The sequence below is a fragment of the Ranitomeya imitator genome, chromosome 4 (assembly GCF_032444005.1).
Source record: "Ranitomeya imitator isolate aRanImi1 chromosome 4, aRanImi1.pri, whole genome shotgun sequence".
NCBI lineage: Eukaryota > Metazoa > Chordata > Amphibia > Anura > Dendrobatidae > Ranitomeya > Ranitomeya imitator.
In genome coordinates this window covers 568,880,780-568,899,443 of record NC_091285.1, presented here as the reverse complement: position 1 = coordinate 568,899,443, position 18,664 = coordinate 568,880,780, and the positions used below count along the sequence as shown (strand labels likewise).

Sequence of the window (18,664 nt, the reverse complement as noted above, 5' to 3'; positions counted from 1 at the left end):
CGAGTTGGTGGTATTTAAAGCAGACTGGAGAAGTTTGGGGCATCTTACAATGTATGTTAGTAAGTTGTGTAACTTACCGATCTCAGAAAGGAGGGGTTATCCTAAGATCAAAATACATTTTAATCAATAGATCTTGGAATAATAATAATTTCCACAATTGGATGTGTTATTAAAAAATGTTCCTGTGCTCAGATAATCTTATACATGTGCCCCTGCTGTGTACTGTGTAATGGCTGTGCCTTCCCGTACAGGAGCTGTGGTATGATCAGATCATGTCCCTGTGTAAGCAGGTGCTGAGATAATCTTATAAATGTGCCCCTGCTGTGTACTATGTAATGGCTGTGCCTGACCGTACAGGAGCTGTGGTATGATCAGACCATGTCCCTGTGTAAGCAGGTGCTGAGATAATCTTATTAATGTGCCCCTGCTGTGTACTGTGTAATGGCTGTGCCTTCCCGTACAGGAGCTGTGGTATGATCAGACCATGTCCCTGTGTAAGCAGGTGCTGAGAATCTTATAAATGTGCCCCTGCTGTGTACTATGTAATGGCCGTGTCTGACCGTACAGGAGCTGTGGTATGATGAGACCATGTCCCTGTGTAAGCAGGTGCTGAGATAATCTTATAAATGTGCCCCTGCTGTGTACTATGTAATGGCTGTGCCTGACCGTACAGGAGCTGTGGTATGATGAGACCATGTCCCTGTGTAAGCAGGTGCTGAGATAATCTTATACATGTGCCCCTGCTGTGTACTGTGTAATGGCTGTGTCTGACCATGCAGGAGCTGTGGTATGATCAGACCATGTCCCTGTGTAAGAAGGTGCTGAGATAATCTTATAAATGTGCCCCTGCTGTGTACTGTGTAATAGCCGTGTCTGACCGTACAGGAGCTGTGGTATGATCAGACCATGTCCCTGTGTAAGCAGGTGCTGAGATAATCTTATAAATGTACCCCTGCTGTGTACTGTGTAATGGCTGTGCCTGACCGTACAGGAGCTGTGGTATGATCAGACCATGTCCCTGTGTAAGCAGGTGCTGAGATAATCTTATTAATGTGCCCCTGCTGTGTACTGTGTAATGGCTGTGCCTTCCCGTACAGGAGCTGTGGTATGATCAGACCGTGTCCCTGTGTAAGCAGGTGCTGAGATAATCTTATAAATGTGCCCCTGCTGTGTACTATGTAATGGCTGTGTCTGACCGTACAGGAGCTGTGGTATGATCAGACCATGTCCCTGTGTAAGTAGGTGCTGAGATAATCTTATAAATGTGCCCCTGCTATGTACTGTGTAATGGCTGTGTCTGACCGTAGAGGAGCTGTGGTATGATCAGACCATGTCCCTGTGTAAGCAGGTGCTGAGATAATCTTATAAATGTGCCCCTGCTGTGTACTGTGTAATGGCTGTGCCTTCCCGTACAGGAGCTGTGGTATAATCAGACCATGTCCCTGTGTAAGCAGGTGCTGAGATAATCTTATAAATGTGCCCTTGCTGTGTACTGTGTAATGGCTGTGCCTTCCCTTACAGGAGCTGTGGTATGATCAGACCATGTCCCTGTGTAAGCAGGTGTTGAGATAATCTAATAAATGTGCCCCTGCTGTGTACTGTGTAATGGTGGTGCCTTCCCGTACAGGAGCTGTGGTATGATCAGACCATGTCCCTGTGTAAGCAGGTGCTGAGATAATCTTATAAATGTGCCCCTGCTGTGTACTGTGTAACGGCTGTGTCTGACCATACAGGAGCTGTGGTATGATCAGACCATGTCCATGCGTAAGGAAAGAAGGTTTAAGCATAATAATAGACGCAGATTCTTTACTGTAAGAGCAGTGAGACTATGGAACTCTCTGCCGTATGATGTTGTAATGAGTGATTCATTACTTAAATTTAAGAGGGGACTGGATACATTTCTGGAAAAGTATAATGTTACAGGTTATATATATTAGATTCCTTGATAGGGCGTTGATCCAGAGAACTAGTCTGATTGCCGTATGTGGAGTCGGGAAGGAATTTTTTTCCCCAATGTGGAGCTTACTTTTTGCCACATAAGTTTTTTTTTGCCTTCCTCTGGATCAACATGTTAGGGCACGTAGGTTAGGCTGTGGGCTGAACTAGATGGACTTAAAGTCTTCCTTCAACCTTAATAACTATGTTACTATGTGATATGATCAGACCATGTTTCTGCACGGTCAGACACTGCCATTACACATTTATAAGGTTCTCAGCACAGGAACATTTTTTTTTTAACACATCAAATTATGGAACTTATTATTATTCCAAGATGTTTTCATTAAAATGTACTTAGTGAGACAACCCTATTAAGTAGAATAGATCTTCATCATAGCCTGCCATATGCGTGTGTCCTGTTAATACATTTTTTTCATAATAAGTGCATCCTGATGCATCTTTTTTCAGCACAGGTGTGTCTTAAAGGGGATCTGCAAGATTATCAGTGTGATTGAAACCCAGCTTTAACAGAAATAATAATACATTTATAACCAGCTCAATGGCTAGTTCAGACGAGCGTATTATATGGATGTGTGCGGTCTTAAAAAAAAAAACAACAACAAAAAAAAAATCAAACAGCACACTGACTAACGTAGTTAAAAAGGGCTGTTCAGATTACAGTTTCTTATCCACAGCCCTAATTTCTATGTGTGGAAGGGAATTCTGGATGAGACTCGTCCATTAAACTCTATGGGTGAGCAAAAAATTTTTTTAAAAATTGGATCCCATGCGATCATCCCTATAGCATTCAACTTTTACAGATACTTTGCTATTAGTAACCTAGAAAAAGATATTTGATCACATTATCTGTTGCGGTATAATAATGTATGTCACATGAACGTATAAAATGGGCACACAGGTGGCAATACGGATAAACAAGGATGAATTTCAATACACCTAAAGGTGATTGTTGTCTAAAAGACAACCCTTTTTGAATGCCCCTAATGTGAATAAAATTTAAAAAAATTCATACCTTCCGGATTGTGCGCTGAGTGCCTTGTAGGCTCTGATGGGCTGCAGCCATTCCAGTTCCCGGTTTGCTTTGATGGAACTGTGATGGCTGGTGGGTTGTAAGGCCTACATGACAAACGGTGCATGAAATCTCCAGAGAACACAGCACTCAGCGCAGAAGAGTGCTGCCAATCCGGATGGCAAGTATGGGTTTGTTAGTTTTGTTTAAACATTCTATTTAACACATTGAGGAATGCAAAAGAGGATGTCCCGTAACAGACAATGAATACTTCCATGATATAATCTGTTGTCTGCAGACACTCACACAAGAGAGCTGAGGGCCGCTGGTCCTAGGTGGTGCTGCTGCCAGGCAGACACCTGTCCGAGAGGCAGCATTCCTGGGGAGTTAAACCCCTGAAGAACAGACAGGTCCGCACTGGTGAGAGTGTAATCTGTGCAACAAAGACAACAAAAATAGTCTTAGAACTTTACAGAGAACTTAGCAAACATCAATACTTAATACTAGTTTATTCATATAATCTCATTTGTGCTTTGAAAAATAATGCAGATATTGTAAGAAAAGGCAGCAGAAGTACAGTCACTTACATGACCACCATGTATGTTGCAGGTCCTGAAAGTGGTTATTGTTGGGGAGCTTTCATTCTGCCATATATTAGCGGACTCTACAGATAATATACATGGATGACCGTGGTGTGCTAGAGCGGCTCACATGCAGCAGCTCCCTGATCTAGCTGATAGGACGTAGAGATAGAGACAATGGCTGTCTTATACGCAGTATTAACTCGTCTTTAGGACAGTTCTCCTAATTGCTCTAAATTTCAAAATGTGTTTAGGAATGTTTCCCTTTGTCCCTGGGTTCACAGAACAAAAAGAGAAAAAACATTCCTAAAATCATTATAGAAAAGTGGTCCAAACATCTTAGCTTAATCACGTATTCAACCATCACTCATTATAAATTACATGGGCCAATAAACACTGAAAGAACTGTACGACTAACTTAAAGGGGTTGTCCAATACTTCGATAATGATGATCTACCCTTGCACCTTTGGCTACAGCCAGATCCAAACAATGTACAAGGCCAGGAAAGCACAGAACCAACTCTATATAATGGGTGCTCTCAGGTACTGCAGCTCCTACTGAAGGGCATTATACTCGGGTGCCACCGCGGCTGCAAGCAGCAGACTGATTAGGGTGCAGGGTGCTGGACCCCCACCAATCCGATATTGATGACTTACGCTAAGAACAGGCCAGTGGACAACCCCTTTAAATATTGCAGTATGCCATGTCCACCATGGTAAACATTGTGTATGCAATTAAAGAATAAAAAAAAAAGCTAAATATATATATATATATATATATATATATATATATATATATATATATATATATATATATATAGCAATAGGTTTTAATCAAACCTGTCCTAATATTTTGATCCTACAGCTCTTATGTAGACTAGGAGTCTCCATGACACCAGACAACAAAAATGCAGTTTAGACTGATTCTTCTGTCAGTTTTACTTCAATGTGTCCTCTAACCAAATGTAGCACCAGGCAGTGAACAAACAAAAAAAAAAAAGATTGCGGGATTGCACTGTATAGAACGGTGATGGTCTGTTACCACTGAGACGCATAGGAACTGTACAAGAAAAATTATGAACAACATACAGCTCTGGCAAAAATTAAGAGACCACCACATCAAAACCCTGCCATGGGCAGCCCAATCTGCAGACCTGAACCCCATTAAAAACCTCTGGAATGTAATCAAGATGAATAGTCACAAGTAGGGTTGAGCGACCTTTACTTTTATAGGATCGGGTCAGGTTTCACGAAACCCGACTTTTTCAAAAGTCTGGTCGAGTGAAATCGGCCGATCCTATAAAAAAGTCGGGCTCGGGGTCGGCCGAAACCTGAAACCCAATGCACTGCATTGGGTTTCCATGGTTCCCAGGGTCTGAAGGAGCGGAAACTCTCCTTCAGGCCCTGCGATCCATATTTTAGTGTAAAATAAAGAATTAAAATAAAAAATATCGCAATACTTACCCTCTGACGTGCCCTGGTACTTAACCGGGAACCTTCCTTCCTTAGAATCAGCCTTCCAGGACCTTGCGGTGACGTCGCGGCTTGTGATTGGCCGCGCGGCCGCCTATGTGACCGCTCGCGCGACCAATCACAAGCCGCGATGTCACCAAAGGTCCTGGAAGGGCTGATTCTTAGGAAGGAAGGCTGCCGGAAAGAAGCAGGGCGCGTCCGAGGGTGAGTATATTCCTATTAGGTATATACTCACCCTCGGACGCGCCCTGCTTCTTTCCGACAGCCTTCCTTCCTAAGAATCAGCCCTTCCAGGACCTTGCGGTGACGTCGCGGCTTGTGATTGGTCGCGCGAGCGGTCACATGGGCGGCCGCGCGGCCAATCACAAGCCGCGACGTCACCGCGACGTCACCGCAAGGTCCTGGAAGGCTGATTCTAAGGAAGGAAGGTTCCCGGTTAGTACCAGGGCGCGTCAGAGGGTAAGTATGGCGATATTTTTTATTTTAATTCTTTATTTTACACTTAAATCTGAATTCCGATACCAATTCCCGATATCTTAAACATATCGGGAATCGGTATCGGAATTCCGATTCTAGATTCAAAAGATCGCCGACTTCATGGCCGACCCCACACAGGGGTCGGGTCGGGTTTCATGAAACCCGACCTTGCCAAAAGTCGGCGACTTTTGAAAATTTTCGACCCGTTTCGCTCAACCCTAGTCACAAGCCATCAAACAAAGAAAAACTGCTTAAATGTTTGCGCCAGAAGCAGTGTGAAAGACTGGTGGAAAGCATGTCAAGACGCATGAAAGCTGTGATTAAAAATCATGGTTATTCCACAAAATATTGATTTCTGAACTCTTCCCGAGTTAAAACATTAGTATTGTTATTTCTAAATGATCATGACCTTGTTTTCTTTGTATTATTTGAGGTCTGAAAACACTGGGGTTTTGTTTTAATTTTGACCATTTTTCTTTGTCAGAAAAAAAATACAAAAATTATTGATTGGAAATTTGGAGACATGTTGTCAGAAGTTTATAGAATAAAAGAACATTTTACTCAAAAATAATAAAGAGAAAAATCAGACAAACTGAACATTTTTTAGTGGTCTCTTAATTTTTGTGAGAGCTGTATAAGAAAAATAAAAATAAGAAAAACCCACAATGGTCATTGAAATAACTTGAAACTGACAAGTAATTTTCCATTTAAACTTCAATTTGAAGATCAACGAATGAGAATCAGACTTTGCTTTGAATTGTTGTGCAACAGAAACATTTTAACCCCTTTTAATAACCACCGATATGCATTAAAATGGCGATCGGGAATGAGCCTGTAGCACCACCATCAGAGTCGGAAAATCTCCAGGGGGTTCAGCTACCAGGGGTAGCCGAGACCCTGGAGAACATAAACAGGACTGGATTTTACAGTTCCCGATCACTTAAAAAAAAAAAAAAAAAAAAAAACGGTGCCCGCTGCTAGAATCATTCCTCTCTCTTCTGTCATGATACACATGTCAGAGAAGAGATGGAAATTATGCCCTCCCCCGACCCCTTACACCCTCACCATCCCCTGGCCCTCCTGATCTGTCCCCCCGGACCTCGGCATCATCTTCCTGTAAAAAAAAAAAATGGCGGGTGTATGCGCACGCCGAGATCTGCCGGACGGCCACAATAGGGAATTTTTCCTATTGGTTCCTTTTGATCACAGTGATCAAAGAAAAAAAATAGTAAATCAAATTCTCCTTTTGTCAGCCCCTTAGTTAGATAAAAATGATAATATACAGTAAATATATATTTTTATATTTTTTCCATTCTTTGCAGTCGGGGTTGGAGTTAGAATTGGGGGGGGGTTCAAAAGTAAAAAAAAAAAAAACCACGACTGAATACAAGTTTGCAGAACCCTGTGATGTTACTAAGGCCGGGTTCACATTAGCGTTCGGGGGCTTTGCGGAAGGCTGCGTATATCCTCCACTAAGCCCCTCCTACTTCTGCATGCGTCCTGCGTACCTACCTTTAACATTGGGTATGCAGGACATGCGGATGTATGTGGATGTGTTGTTTTGACGCGCCCGTCGACCGGAAGGCAACAGGACACACCTTAGTTTAACATATCCCCATGGTCAAATTATTTTCAATCAATTCTAGGGGTACTATCATTTACGTCCAGGCCATTTTCACTATTTTTTTGTTATTTTTATTGTGAACCACAATTCAAAAGCAACGTCTGATTTCCGTCAACTGATATTCGGTACAGTTAAACTGAAAATTGACTTTTTGGGGTACCAAGAATATAGGGATTTTTGTGTACTCACCGTAAAATCCTTTTCTCCGAGCCATTCATTGGGGGACACAGACCGTGGGGTGTATGCTGCTGCCAATAGGAGGCTGACACTAAGTGATACAAAAAAAATTAGCTCCTCCCCTGCAGTATACACCCCCCTGCTGACTCTCAGCTAACCAGTACGGTGCAAAAGCAGTAGGAGATCAATAACAATATACAGTATGAGCGTATAGCATGTCATATTCTAAAAAAACAAGCATAAGCTAATAACAGGGTGGGAGCTGTGTCCCCCAATGAATGGCTCGGAGAAAAGGATTTTACGGTGAGTACACAAAAATCCCTATTTCTCATTCGCCTCATTGGGGGACACAGACCGTGGGACGTCCCAAAGCAGTCCCTGGGTGGGGACAACAATAGATCAGGCCCTGTGTAACCGCTACTTACAAGTGCGCCACCGCAGCCTGCAGAGTCCGCCTGCCCAGACTCACATCTGTGGAAGTGTGGGAATTATAGTGCTTCAAGAATGCATGCGGACTGGACGAATCCGCAAGCTTGCAGGCGTGCCTTGCAGACGCCTGGTGCCTAGGACACTTGATAGACAGGGAGATACGTAGACATCTAGCACGGAAGGACTCCTGGATGGTGAAAAGAATTCACCATGTTATCATGGTCGATGAAACGGCTAAACCCTTCCTGAAAATGTCAGGAAGCCTTCCTCTACCGTCAGGAAGCCCAAATAAAACGTCCAACCTTCAGAAGGATGCCGTTGTCAAGACGTACCTACTCAGAGCACTCACTTCGTCCAGAATATGGGGGATCTTATTCCATTTTGTGGACTGGAGCCAAAAGAGATGAGGGAAGAACTAAGCCTTCATAACAGTGGTAATACAGTACCACCTTGGTAACAAGGGATGGAGATGGCCTGAGGACAACCTTGCCTCGAAGTTAATAAGGGAAAAAAAGTCTGAAAGAGCAGAGAAGCTAGCTCCGAAGACTCGTCAGAGTGAGAATATCGCAGAGGAGAACGAGACGACTTTCCCTGATAGTAAAGTCTGCCCGGTTGAAAAAGGAGCCTACTGTAAGGCTCCTAGGAATAATAAGGTCCCAATGATCTAACGGTATGCGATAGGGAAGAACTACGTGTGAAAACTCCCTGTGAGAAAGTCCCTACTTGCAGTTGTGCTGCGATAAGGCGAGAAGATACTAGCTCCGCAAACAAAAAACGGACGTGGTCAGTGCGGATCTCTGAGGATCACTGGGGCACCTTTCTGCTTCCGAAAGGCTTTCGGAAGCAGTGGAAGGGGAGTTATGGAAACTGGTACCACGGCAGAACCAGAGCATGGAGAGCGATGGCTCTTGGATCTCGAGGCCGAACCACGAACTTGAGTACATTGGCCTTCAGTCTGGATGTCATCCCACCTACAACTGGAGAGCTCCAGTAAGGACAGATCTGATGGAAGACTTCGGGGTGAAGTTCCCACTGACTTGAGGCGGAACCCTGACGGCTGAATTTGTTTGCCGTTCAGAGTTCTACTTCTGGGATATATACTGCCGAGATCACTGAATAATAGACTTCGGCCCATCAGAGAAAGTGAGGTACCTCGGTTATGGCGCCTGACCGTGGGTACCTGCTAGATGACTGACGTAAGGCACCGCCGTGGCATTATCCAATTGAATTCGGATAGGGTGACCCGCCAGAAGGCAGTGGACCTGCTGTAAAACTACCGTTCGGATCTCCAGAACAATGATGGGGAGAAGAAGACTGGCATTGGTAGTTACTAATAACCATTGAACCGGTAGAAAGGCCCTGGATGAAGAAGGAGCTCAGAGACTATTGTCTGAAAGTCTGTTTGACTTGCTGAAAACGAGCGGAGCGAAGGAAACCGCTTCCATTGTCGTCACCATTCTTCCTCAGAACTCTCTTAGCAAATCGAATGAAATGAGGGGGTGAGCAATCAAGTCCTCAGAACTCTCCTTGCGCAAGCTCCCTGTTGAAGGGCCATGACCTTGTCTCGAGGAAGAATTACCATCCTTCTAGAAGTGTGCAGGATCATCCTCAAAAAGGATATCTGCTGGGCTGGAAATGAGGAGAACTTGTCTAAGTGTAGCTGCCAGCCCAGGAGAGAAGGCCCAAGAGATATAGACGACTCAGCGTAGTCCTGGAAGGGCGGCTAGACAGACCAAACAGGGCAGGACGAGCACGCCTCGAGTGCAAGAGAAACATGATATCTACCATGACCCGTGCAAACACTCTGGGTGCGGAAGCAAGGCCGAAGGACAAGGTTGTGACTTGAAAATGCTGCTGACGAATGGAAAGGCGAAGGAATTTTTGCAGAGGGCAAGCAACCCGAATGTCGATGGATGCCGGAAACTGCACCTTTTTCTGTTGAAGTAATGGCTGAGCGGAGGAACTCCATCCAAAGAAGGAGGACCATGTCAAAGGTTGTTAGAAGTTTGAGGTCCAGGGTCGATCTTACTTTTCGTTCCCCTGTTTGGAACCAAGATCCCTTAGATCTAGACTGTGCTGGACAATCCTTATACAATCCTTTGTCAGTCTCCTGCTCAAAGGATTTGATTGGCCAGTTGTTGCTGGTGTGAATCAGGGTAGTTAAGGTGTCCAGCCAGGAGACCATTGCTCTAACAATCCATGCAGCCGCTAGGGAGGATAGAGCGCTGGACCCGAAGCCGCAAGATGGAACAAACCAGATTTGCTATCTGACAGTCCGTGGTATTTTTAATTGATGACCCATCAGGTAGGGATACTGGTAAGTATACCACAGGAGATTCTACCCGGTTAATCTGCCCCATGGCAGAATGTGCGGCTGCATCCAGCAGGTCATAGTCTCTTGCCATCTCCTCTTTTCACGGTGCAGAGATAAAAATTAGGAACCCTCGATCCATCAACCTCTTAACAGGGAAGTGGAGAGGAATTGTCCGCCTTCTTGCATCATCCACTAAATAGTGGTGATGCAGAGGGGGGAGCTCGTACGCCAAAAAGGGTGCCTCTATATGTCCACAGAGTACAGGTCTCCAGGTGGACAGGACAGGTTGTCTGGCGTTAGGCCTGGATGCAGAAGAGGAAACATGGAGACGACACTCCGTGTGCTCGTCTGTTGATGGTGTGGGGAGATCGGTGCCCTTTAAAGGACCCGTCGCCCTTAAAAAACAGGCCAGGCATGGCATCCCACGTAGAGGCTTCTGTCCAGTGAATCGCTTATCCGAATTGAATGGCAAATGCTCTCGAGGGAGTTTAGTCTCTGAAGCTCTGGCAAGCTCAGGCAATATCCAATCCATATTCAGAGCCTTGTTGTCATCAAATCGTTGGTGAGGGAGCAGGAAACGAAAAACTTCCGTTTTCTAGATACCTGTATGTTTCTAGATACCTGTATGTTTCTAGATGCCTGCACGTTTCTAGAATACTTGCGGCCCCTGCTAGCCGACAGCTCCCATGTAGGATAGGGACCCTGTATATTGGTCCTGCGAGCACTCCAAACACAGAGGGTACACAGAGGGATTCAATCTCTTGGTCAGAGAACCATGGATTGGTCAGTGAAGAAATCCACTGAGGGGAACTAGAGGATAAAGCTGGGGTCGGCAGCGGAGGGCTCCTCGGACTGATCAAGCACCTTTAAAACCAGGAAATACTGGTCATGCGCCTTTAAGAACAGAGAATATTGGTCATGCGCCTTTAAGATCGGGGAATACTGGCCATGCGCCTTTAAGACCGGGGAATACTGGTCATGCGCCTTTAAGACCAGAGAATACTGGTCATGCGCCTTTAAGACCAGAGAATACTGGTCATGCGCCTTTAAGGCCAGAGAATACTGGTCATGCGCCTTTAAGACCAGAGAATACTGGTCCTGCGCCTTTAAGACCAGGGAATACTGGTCCTGCGCCTTTAAGACCAGAGAATACTGGTCGTGCACCTTTAAGACCAGAGAATACTGGTCGTGCACCTTTAAGACCAGAGAATACTGGTCGTGCACCTTTAAGACCAGAGAATACTGGTCGTGCACCTTTAAGACCAGAGAATACTGGTTGTGCACCTTTAAGACCAGAGAATACTGGTTGTGCACCTTTAAGACCAGAGAATACTGGTCGTGCACCTTTAAGACCAGAGAATATTGGTCGTGCACCTTTAAGACCAGAGAATACTGGTCGTGCACCTTTAAGACCAGAGAATACTGGTCGTGCACCTTTAAGACCAGAGAATACTGGTCGTGCACCTTTAAGACCAGAGAATACTGGTCGTGCACCTTTAAGACCAGAGAATACTGGTCGTGCACCTTTAAGACCAGAGAATACTGGTCATGCACCTTTAAGACCAGAAAAAAATAAATAAATAAATACTGTCACCCCAGTGTGAGCTGGCCGGGTGGACCAAGATGGCCACCGGGAGCTGCAGAGTTGATAAAGTCTTGCAGAGAGCGAAAAGAGCCAATTTGGGGGGCAGAGCCACAGACACGATGTTGAATAGGCCTAAGCCAGGGCCTAAATTTCTGTAGCCGGCGGACGTCACCAGTGGGTCGTTCCAGGCAAGACTTCCAGGATGCGGCCTACAAATCGGCCGAAGCCGGGGACTAAATTTTTGCAGCCATCCAGAGCATTACCTCAGAGAGGTGGGCCACAGGGAAGTGGCTGAGGCTGCCTGCATGTGCATATCCCACTGAAGATGGATCCACTCATCATTGGTGCGCGTCCCGGCATGGAGCCGCCGCGGATGTGGGTTTCAGCGCTGTTCTGTGCAGCGTGGACGGTGCAGGGATAAGCCTCAATCCATCATCCGTTTGTTAGGGAGGTGGAGAGGGACCGTCCGCCTCCTTGTGCCATCCGCCTTCACAGTGGTGGGACAGTGGGGGCTGCTCGGACGCCATAGAGAGGGGCCTCTGTACAGCCACAGAGTTCAGTCCGGGTGGACAGGGCCAGTTGTCCGGCATTAGGCCTGGCTCCAGGAGAGGATACATGGGGGCGACACTCCATGTGGTCGCCTGCTGCTGGTGTGGGGAGATCGGGACCATGAAGGAACCGTCGCCCCTGAAGTGAGCTCAGGCACGGCTTCCCACGTCGCAGGAGAGGGTACGGGGAGGTATACTCGCCGTGCTCGCCTGTTGATGGTTCGGGGAGATCGGAACCTTGAAAGGAACCGTCGCCCCCTTCACTCCGTTAATTAAAAAATAAAAATTTACAGAAAAGTAAACAAAATAAAAATGTTGGGGTCTGAAACAGACCCATGTGCCTCCTACAGACACTAAGCAAGAACTGGTTAGCTGAGAGCCAGCAGGAGGGTGTATACTGCAGGGGAGGAGCTGAGAGCCAGCAGGAGGGTGTATACTGCAGGGAGGAGCTGAGAGCCAGCAGGAGGGTGTATACTGCAGGGGAGGAGCTGAGAGCCGGCAGGAGGGTGTATACTGCAGGGGAGGAGCTGAGAGCCAGCAGGAGGGTGTATACTGCAGGGGAGGAGCTGAGAGCCAGCAGGAGGGTGTATACTGCAGGGGAGGAGCCGAGAGCCAGCAGGAGGGTGTATACTGCAGGGGAGGAGCTGAGAGCCAGCAGGGGGTGTATACTGCAGGGGAGGAGCTGAGAGCCAGCAGGGGGGTGTATACTGCAGGGGAGGAGCTGAGAGCCAGCAGGGGGGTGTATACTGCAGGGGAGGAGCTGAGAGCCAGCAGGGGGGTGTATACTGCAGGGGAGGAGCTGAGAGCCAGCAGGAGGGTGTATACTGCAGGGGAGGAGCCGAGAGCCAGCAGGGGGGTGTATACTGCAGGGGAGGAGCCGAGAGCCAGCAGGAGGGTGTATACTGCAGGGGAGGAGCCGAGAGCCAGCAGGAGGGTGTATACTGCAGGGGAGGAGCCGAGAGCCAGCAGGAGGGTGTATACTGCAGGGGAGGAGCCGAGAGCCAGCAGGAGGGTGTATACTGCAGGGGAGGAGCCGAGAGCCGGCAGGAGGGTGTATACTGCAGGGGAGGAGCTGAGAGCCAGCAGGGGGGTGTATACTGCAGGGGAGGAGCTGAGAGCCAGCAGGAGGGTGTATACTGCAGGGGAGGAGCTGAGAGCCAGCAGGAGGGTGTACACTGCAGGGGAGGAGCCGAGAGCCAGCAGGAGGGTGTACACTGCAGGGGAGGAGCCGAGAGCCAGCAGGAGGGTGTACACTGCAGGGGAGGAGCCGAGAGCCGGCAGGAGGGTGTATACTGCAGGGGAGGAGCTGAGAGCCAGCAGGGGGGTGTATACTGCAGGGGAGGAGCTGAGAGCCAGCAGGGGGGTGTATACTGCAGGGGAGGAGCTGAGAGCCAGCAGGAGGGTGTATACTGCAGGGGAGGAGCTGAGAGCCAGCAGGAGGGTGTATACTGCAGGGGAGGAGCCGAGAGCCAGCAGGGGGGTGTATACTGCAGGGGAGGAGCTGAGAGCCAGCAGGGGGGTGTATACTGCAGGGGAGGAGCTGAGAGCCAGCAGGAGGGTGTATACTGCAGGGGAGGAGCCGAGAGCCAGCAGGGGGGTGTATACTGCAGGGGAGGAGCCGAGAGCCAGCAGGAGGGTGTATACTGCAGGGGAGGAGCCGAGAGCCAGCAGGAGGGTGTATACTGCAGGGGAGGAGCCGAGAGCCAGCAGGAGAGTGTATACTGCAGGGGAGGAGCCGAGAGCCAGCAGGAGGGTGTATACTGCAGGGGAGGAGCCGAGAGCCGGCAGGAGGGTGTATACTGCAGGGGAGGAGCTGAGAGCCGGCAGGAGGGTGTATACTGCAGGGGAGGAGCCGAGAGCCAGCAGGAGAGTATATACTGCAGGGGAGGAGCTGAGAGCCGGCAGGAGGGTGTATACTGCAGGGGAGGAGATCACTTTTTTTTGTATCACTTAGTGTCCGCCTCCTATTGGCAGCAGCAGCATACACCCACGGTCTGTGTCCCCCAATGAGGCGAAGGAGAAATTGTGTCATTCCCTATCCACGGTACAGGGGATATCTTTCTTATCGATGCAGGTCCAGCTGTCTGGCCTGCTAGTGATCCTGGGATCACGACATTTTAGCTCCGGAATGGAGTTGAACTCATTGTCTACGGGACTGCTGGAAATAGTGGACTGTTGTCCTTGTTTGTAACCCGGTAGTGCACCTTGGCTCCACTCAGGACAGGGCTGATGAGGCTCAATCTCGGGATCACTGCGGGTTAGAAAAGCCAGACCCCACTGATCAGCAAGTTATCCCCTATCATTCCTATAGAAGATAACTTGTTTTTTGGGAACACCCCCATAATATAGACTTATGGCAGAGTTGTTTCATCTAAACGTCATTTGAGAAATTCTTGTTTGTGCCCACGTTGACTTAAAAAAATCTAAGCAGACTTGTAACCCTTCAGCCTGTGGTCCACAAAGTAAAATATGAACAGTTTAGGATGTTCAGACAAGAGAAATACACATAAATGAGTGCACTTAGCCTTACCAGTATTGTAGGTAGTTGGCATGGCAGAATACACCAGGCCTTGTGTGGCCAAACTAGGAGTCGTCACAGAGACAACTGGAGTAGCCAAGGGCTGTGTAGACTGGGAGCTACTTATCCTTTGGGTATTCTGTGAATAAACCAGAAATCATTGGAATAAACATGCAAGATTAAAATAAAATAACAGAACAATGGAAGTAAATATGAAAATGAAGTGACAAAATATCCAACGTAACAAGTGCTTGGTAACTAGTATTGTGCACGTTACTGCATGCTATAACCAGCAGGGGGCAGTGCTGTAAAGCGGATTGAAAATCATTATCTCCCGAACTAACACAACAGTGATGATGGAGGGAAGAATAAAGCGGCCACAGGTTCAAACACAATAATAATAATGTACAAGCACTTGGTTTGCTCCAATTTTGAATAATTAAATAAATAACCCAAATTGCGATGGAGGAGAAAAAAAAAATAATAAAAAAAATGCATGCAGGCATCGTAGCTCGCATCTAACAGGCACAGATGTACATGCATCATAGCATGTGAAATGGGTGAGTGTGTTGGGAAGCCATCAGTGTTTGTAAATATCAAATCATTTATATTTGGGGTATTATACATAAAGCATATTAATGACATGAGGAAATGTGGAAGCGTCAGAGCATCCCAGTGATGTGCAGAAAGTGGGTCAATGTGGCCGTGTCATTTCTATGAAATATTAATGAGGGCTCCGACCCTTGCCAGTGGCATTCAGTGTGTAAATAGGTGTGAGGAGGACTATGGGGCTCGCTGCTGTCTGCATACAGCTCCTGAGGAAGATGAGATCATTCACAGCTTCGTCAGGGAATGACCTCACCCAGGATGATGTAACCTGGCTGTAAGGCAGAGCAGCGCTCCGAGCAGGCTGAGGAAGAACATTAGCGCTACCGTGCTGCAGAGAATGGTGGCGGAGAGCGGCTATTGTGTGATGTGATCGTGTTCCAGGCACAGCACACAATGGGAAGCGCACAGCCAATGTTCCCTTTGAATAGAAAGCTTTCCATCCTTCTGCAGGAAACCACTTGCCCTTATAACTCAGCAATTGTTGGGAATGTCCCCCCATCCCCAAAGCTTCAGGAATGTCAAAGGGAACATGAGTGACCCCGTATGTATGGAGATACATCCACCAGGCACACGTAACTCACCAAGTCCAACTCATCTTCTTCAGTCTGTATGTGAAGGAGGAAAATTAGAATTACAGAGGATATGGCGTGCGAACGATGGCGGGCACACCTGACCATTCCTCACCTCTTCTCCTGCTACAACAAAACCCCAGGAGACGCCGGACAAAGCGGCAGGATGGATGGCCGACTAACCATCTGACAATGATCGCTGAGACTTATTTATTAGCCAAGCTTCCATTACACTGTGAGGAGCAGAGGAACACACAGGACACGAAATCTAATGACGGCTCCATGGTTGCCCAGAAAAGAACTGTTAAGATTTTTTTCCCCCTAAAATAGAAGGCAAGTAGTAACTACTCTATAGGGTTTTTTCCATATTAAAGCAGTTGTCCAGGACCACGATATCGATGACCTTATCTTTAGGATGGATCATCAGGATTAGATTGCTGGGGTCCCATAACCAGGATCGTAATGATCAACTGTTAGCCGATCTGGAGTCTGCCAAAAATTTGCAGTAAAAATACAAAAAGGTATGTAGGTGCGTTGTCTATGACGTTAGTGTGGATGCAGTAATTAAAATAACTATCTTTTTATTTAGGATCAAAATCACAAACCGGTTTTCGCCTCCAGACCGGAGCCTATATCAGGTGATCTGACCAGAGACGAAAACCGGTTTGTGATTTTGATCCTAAATAAAAAGATAGTTATTTTAATTACTGCATCCTCACTAACGTCATTGGCAGCCCACCTACACAGCCTTCATATTTTTCTTTTTCTCGGTTCCCTTTTGGTGCACCACACTGGCTACACGCCAAATGCTACAACCCCGCACCACTGGAAGTAACAAGCCATATTAGGCTGCTTTCACACATCCGGTTTTTGGTTTCAGGCTAAATCCGGCAAATTTGCAAAAAAAATGGATCCGGTGTAAATTGTGAAAAACTGATGCACTGGATCCGTTTTTTAGCTGGATCCGGCTCTCTGTACTGCGCATGGGTGAGAGAGAGAGGTTCCATGCCAGAAACAAAAACAAAGCTTCTGGGCATGCTCAATGTATAAAAAATGGATTCAGTCGCCGGATACGTTCATTCACACATCCGTTCCATGCGTTTATTGCCGGATCCGTCCCTTCAGGCTTTTTTGCCGGACACAAAAAACGTTGCAGGAGACGTTTTTTGTGTCCGGCAAAAAAGCCTGAAGGGACGGATAAGGCACAAAACGGATGAAACGCATGTCCTTCAGGCACAATCTGGCGCTAATACAACTGTATGGGGAAAAAACGGATCCGGCGTAAGAAAAAATCGGATCCGGATTGTGCCTGAAACTGCCGGATTGTGCCTGAAAGAAAAAACCTGATGTGTGAAAGCAGCCTAAGCATCACCATCCCCACCTAATTGGTACAAATGTTTAATGTCCAGAGGCAGATGACCAGTGTACTCTATGTACTGGAGCTCCGATCACATTCACTTCAATGGGAGCAGAGCTGAAGTTCCTGCGAATGGCCACTGCGTACAGAGCTGTGCTCATCCTGCTCCAATCATTGGACTTCCTGTGTCCGCAGAACCTGCTGACAGCTGATCAGTGAGGGTCCCTGGTGTCGGACCCCCACTGAACTGATAATGATGACTAATAATGTTCCGCTCTGGAAAAACGCCATTTTTCCTCATTGGATTTTATAGTGTGCATCAAAATAGCCAACACCAATCTGCTCAGATTCTTGTGTTTTCCCCCTTTTTAGTTTGGGGCAGATTTGATAGTGTTTTTCTAGTGCAGAAACGCTGGGATTCAGCACTAAATAATTCAAATGACTTTATAACACATTGCTTTCAGGCTCCTCAAAGAAATCTACATGGAAAAAAATGCACCCAAAACCCACCCGTACAATGGCAGCTGTAAGGCACAGTGGGCATGAGTTTTCATGAAATGTTCACACTTGGCAGAAAACACTTATTTTTATTTTTCTGCACTTAAAGGGAACCAGGTTTTTCCCCATATAATGTAGGGCCAGCGCCTGTACACCCTTATATACAGCTCTATACAATGCCGTATATAAGTCCCCAATACAGAACACAGAAAAAAAGAGACATTTTTTATATCTCATGCACACGCTGTTTATATTTTCTTGCAATCTGAACCGAAGTGTTTTCTCAACTCCGCAGTGTGTCAATAAATTCAGTGTTTTTGCGGCATTACTCACACATTGGAATGAATGAGAAAAACAACACGCAAATACGCAACAAAAATGCACACAAAAATGCATGAAAAAACGCACAAAAACCACGTGCATTTTACACAGCACTTAGCCTGTCAACATTTGAGTATTTGCAGCAGATTTTTCTGCTGTTCACACACTTCGTCTCAGACAACTCCTTTAAATCTCCAGATATTTTATTCTCTAATACTATGAAAAAAAATATTGCAGTCTTCAGTCAGCACTGCAATCACACCTGGTCTAAATGGAAAAAAAAAAAATGCGGAGCACTGACTCCATTTTCACTTTTTTTTTGCATTCTGTAGTAAATTACCGTACTTCAATTTTTTTTTTCCAGAAAATGTTTTTCTTCTAGGATTAAAAACAATTGCTGGGAGTCAGACTCTCATTGTGTGCACTTCATTGTTTACCAGGTATAGCTCCATAAGTTTAGGAATGGCTGTGTCCGGGATCACCGTTTTCTACAGAATTTTGTACAGAACAAGTGAATTAGCCCAATCTGTAACACCAGGCACAGCCTCTACTAAAAAATTGATATTTATGACTGATACTAGATGGTGGCCCGATTCTAACGCATCGGGTATTCTAG

At 46.5% G+C, this 18,664-nt stretch overlaps 1 protein-coding gene across 9 annotated transcripts in view; it reads right to left on the bottom strand.

Moving 5' to 3' along the window:
- Nucleotides 1–18,664, bottom strand: part of MEF2A (myocyte enhancer factor 2A) — a 205,963-nt gene that overhangs the window by 11,611 nt on the left and 175,688 nt on the right. For 6 of the 9 annotated variants that reach the window (XR_011320817.1, XM_069766296.1, XM_069766299.1 and 3 more), the window contains 3 exons: nucleotides 15,885–15,908; nucleotides 14,707–14,833; nucleotides 3,275–3,401 (listed from right to left, as the gene is read on the bottom strand). Coding sequence is in view for 8 of the 9 variants with exons in the window: in XM_069766296.1 (XP_069622397.1) it covers nucleotides 3,275–3,401; nucleotides 14,707–14,833; nucleotides 15,885–15,908 (278 nt within the window). In the remaining variant the exon portion in view is untranslated. The remainder of the gene's footprint in view (nucleotides 1–3,274; nucleotides 3,402–14,706; nucleotides 14,834–15,884; nucleotides 15,909–18,664) is intronic. The other 3 variants (XM_069766297.1, XM_069766300.1, XM_069766301.1) reach the window with 1 other exon arrangement.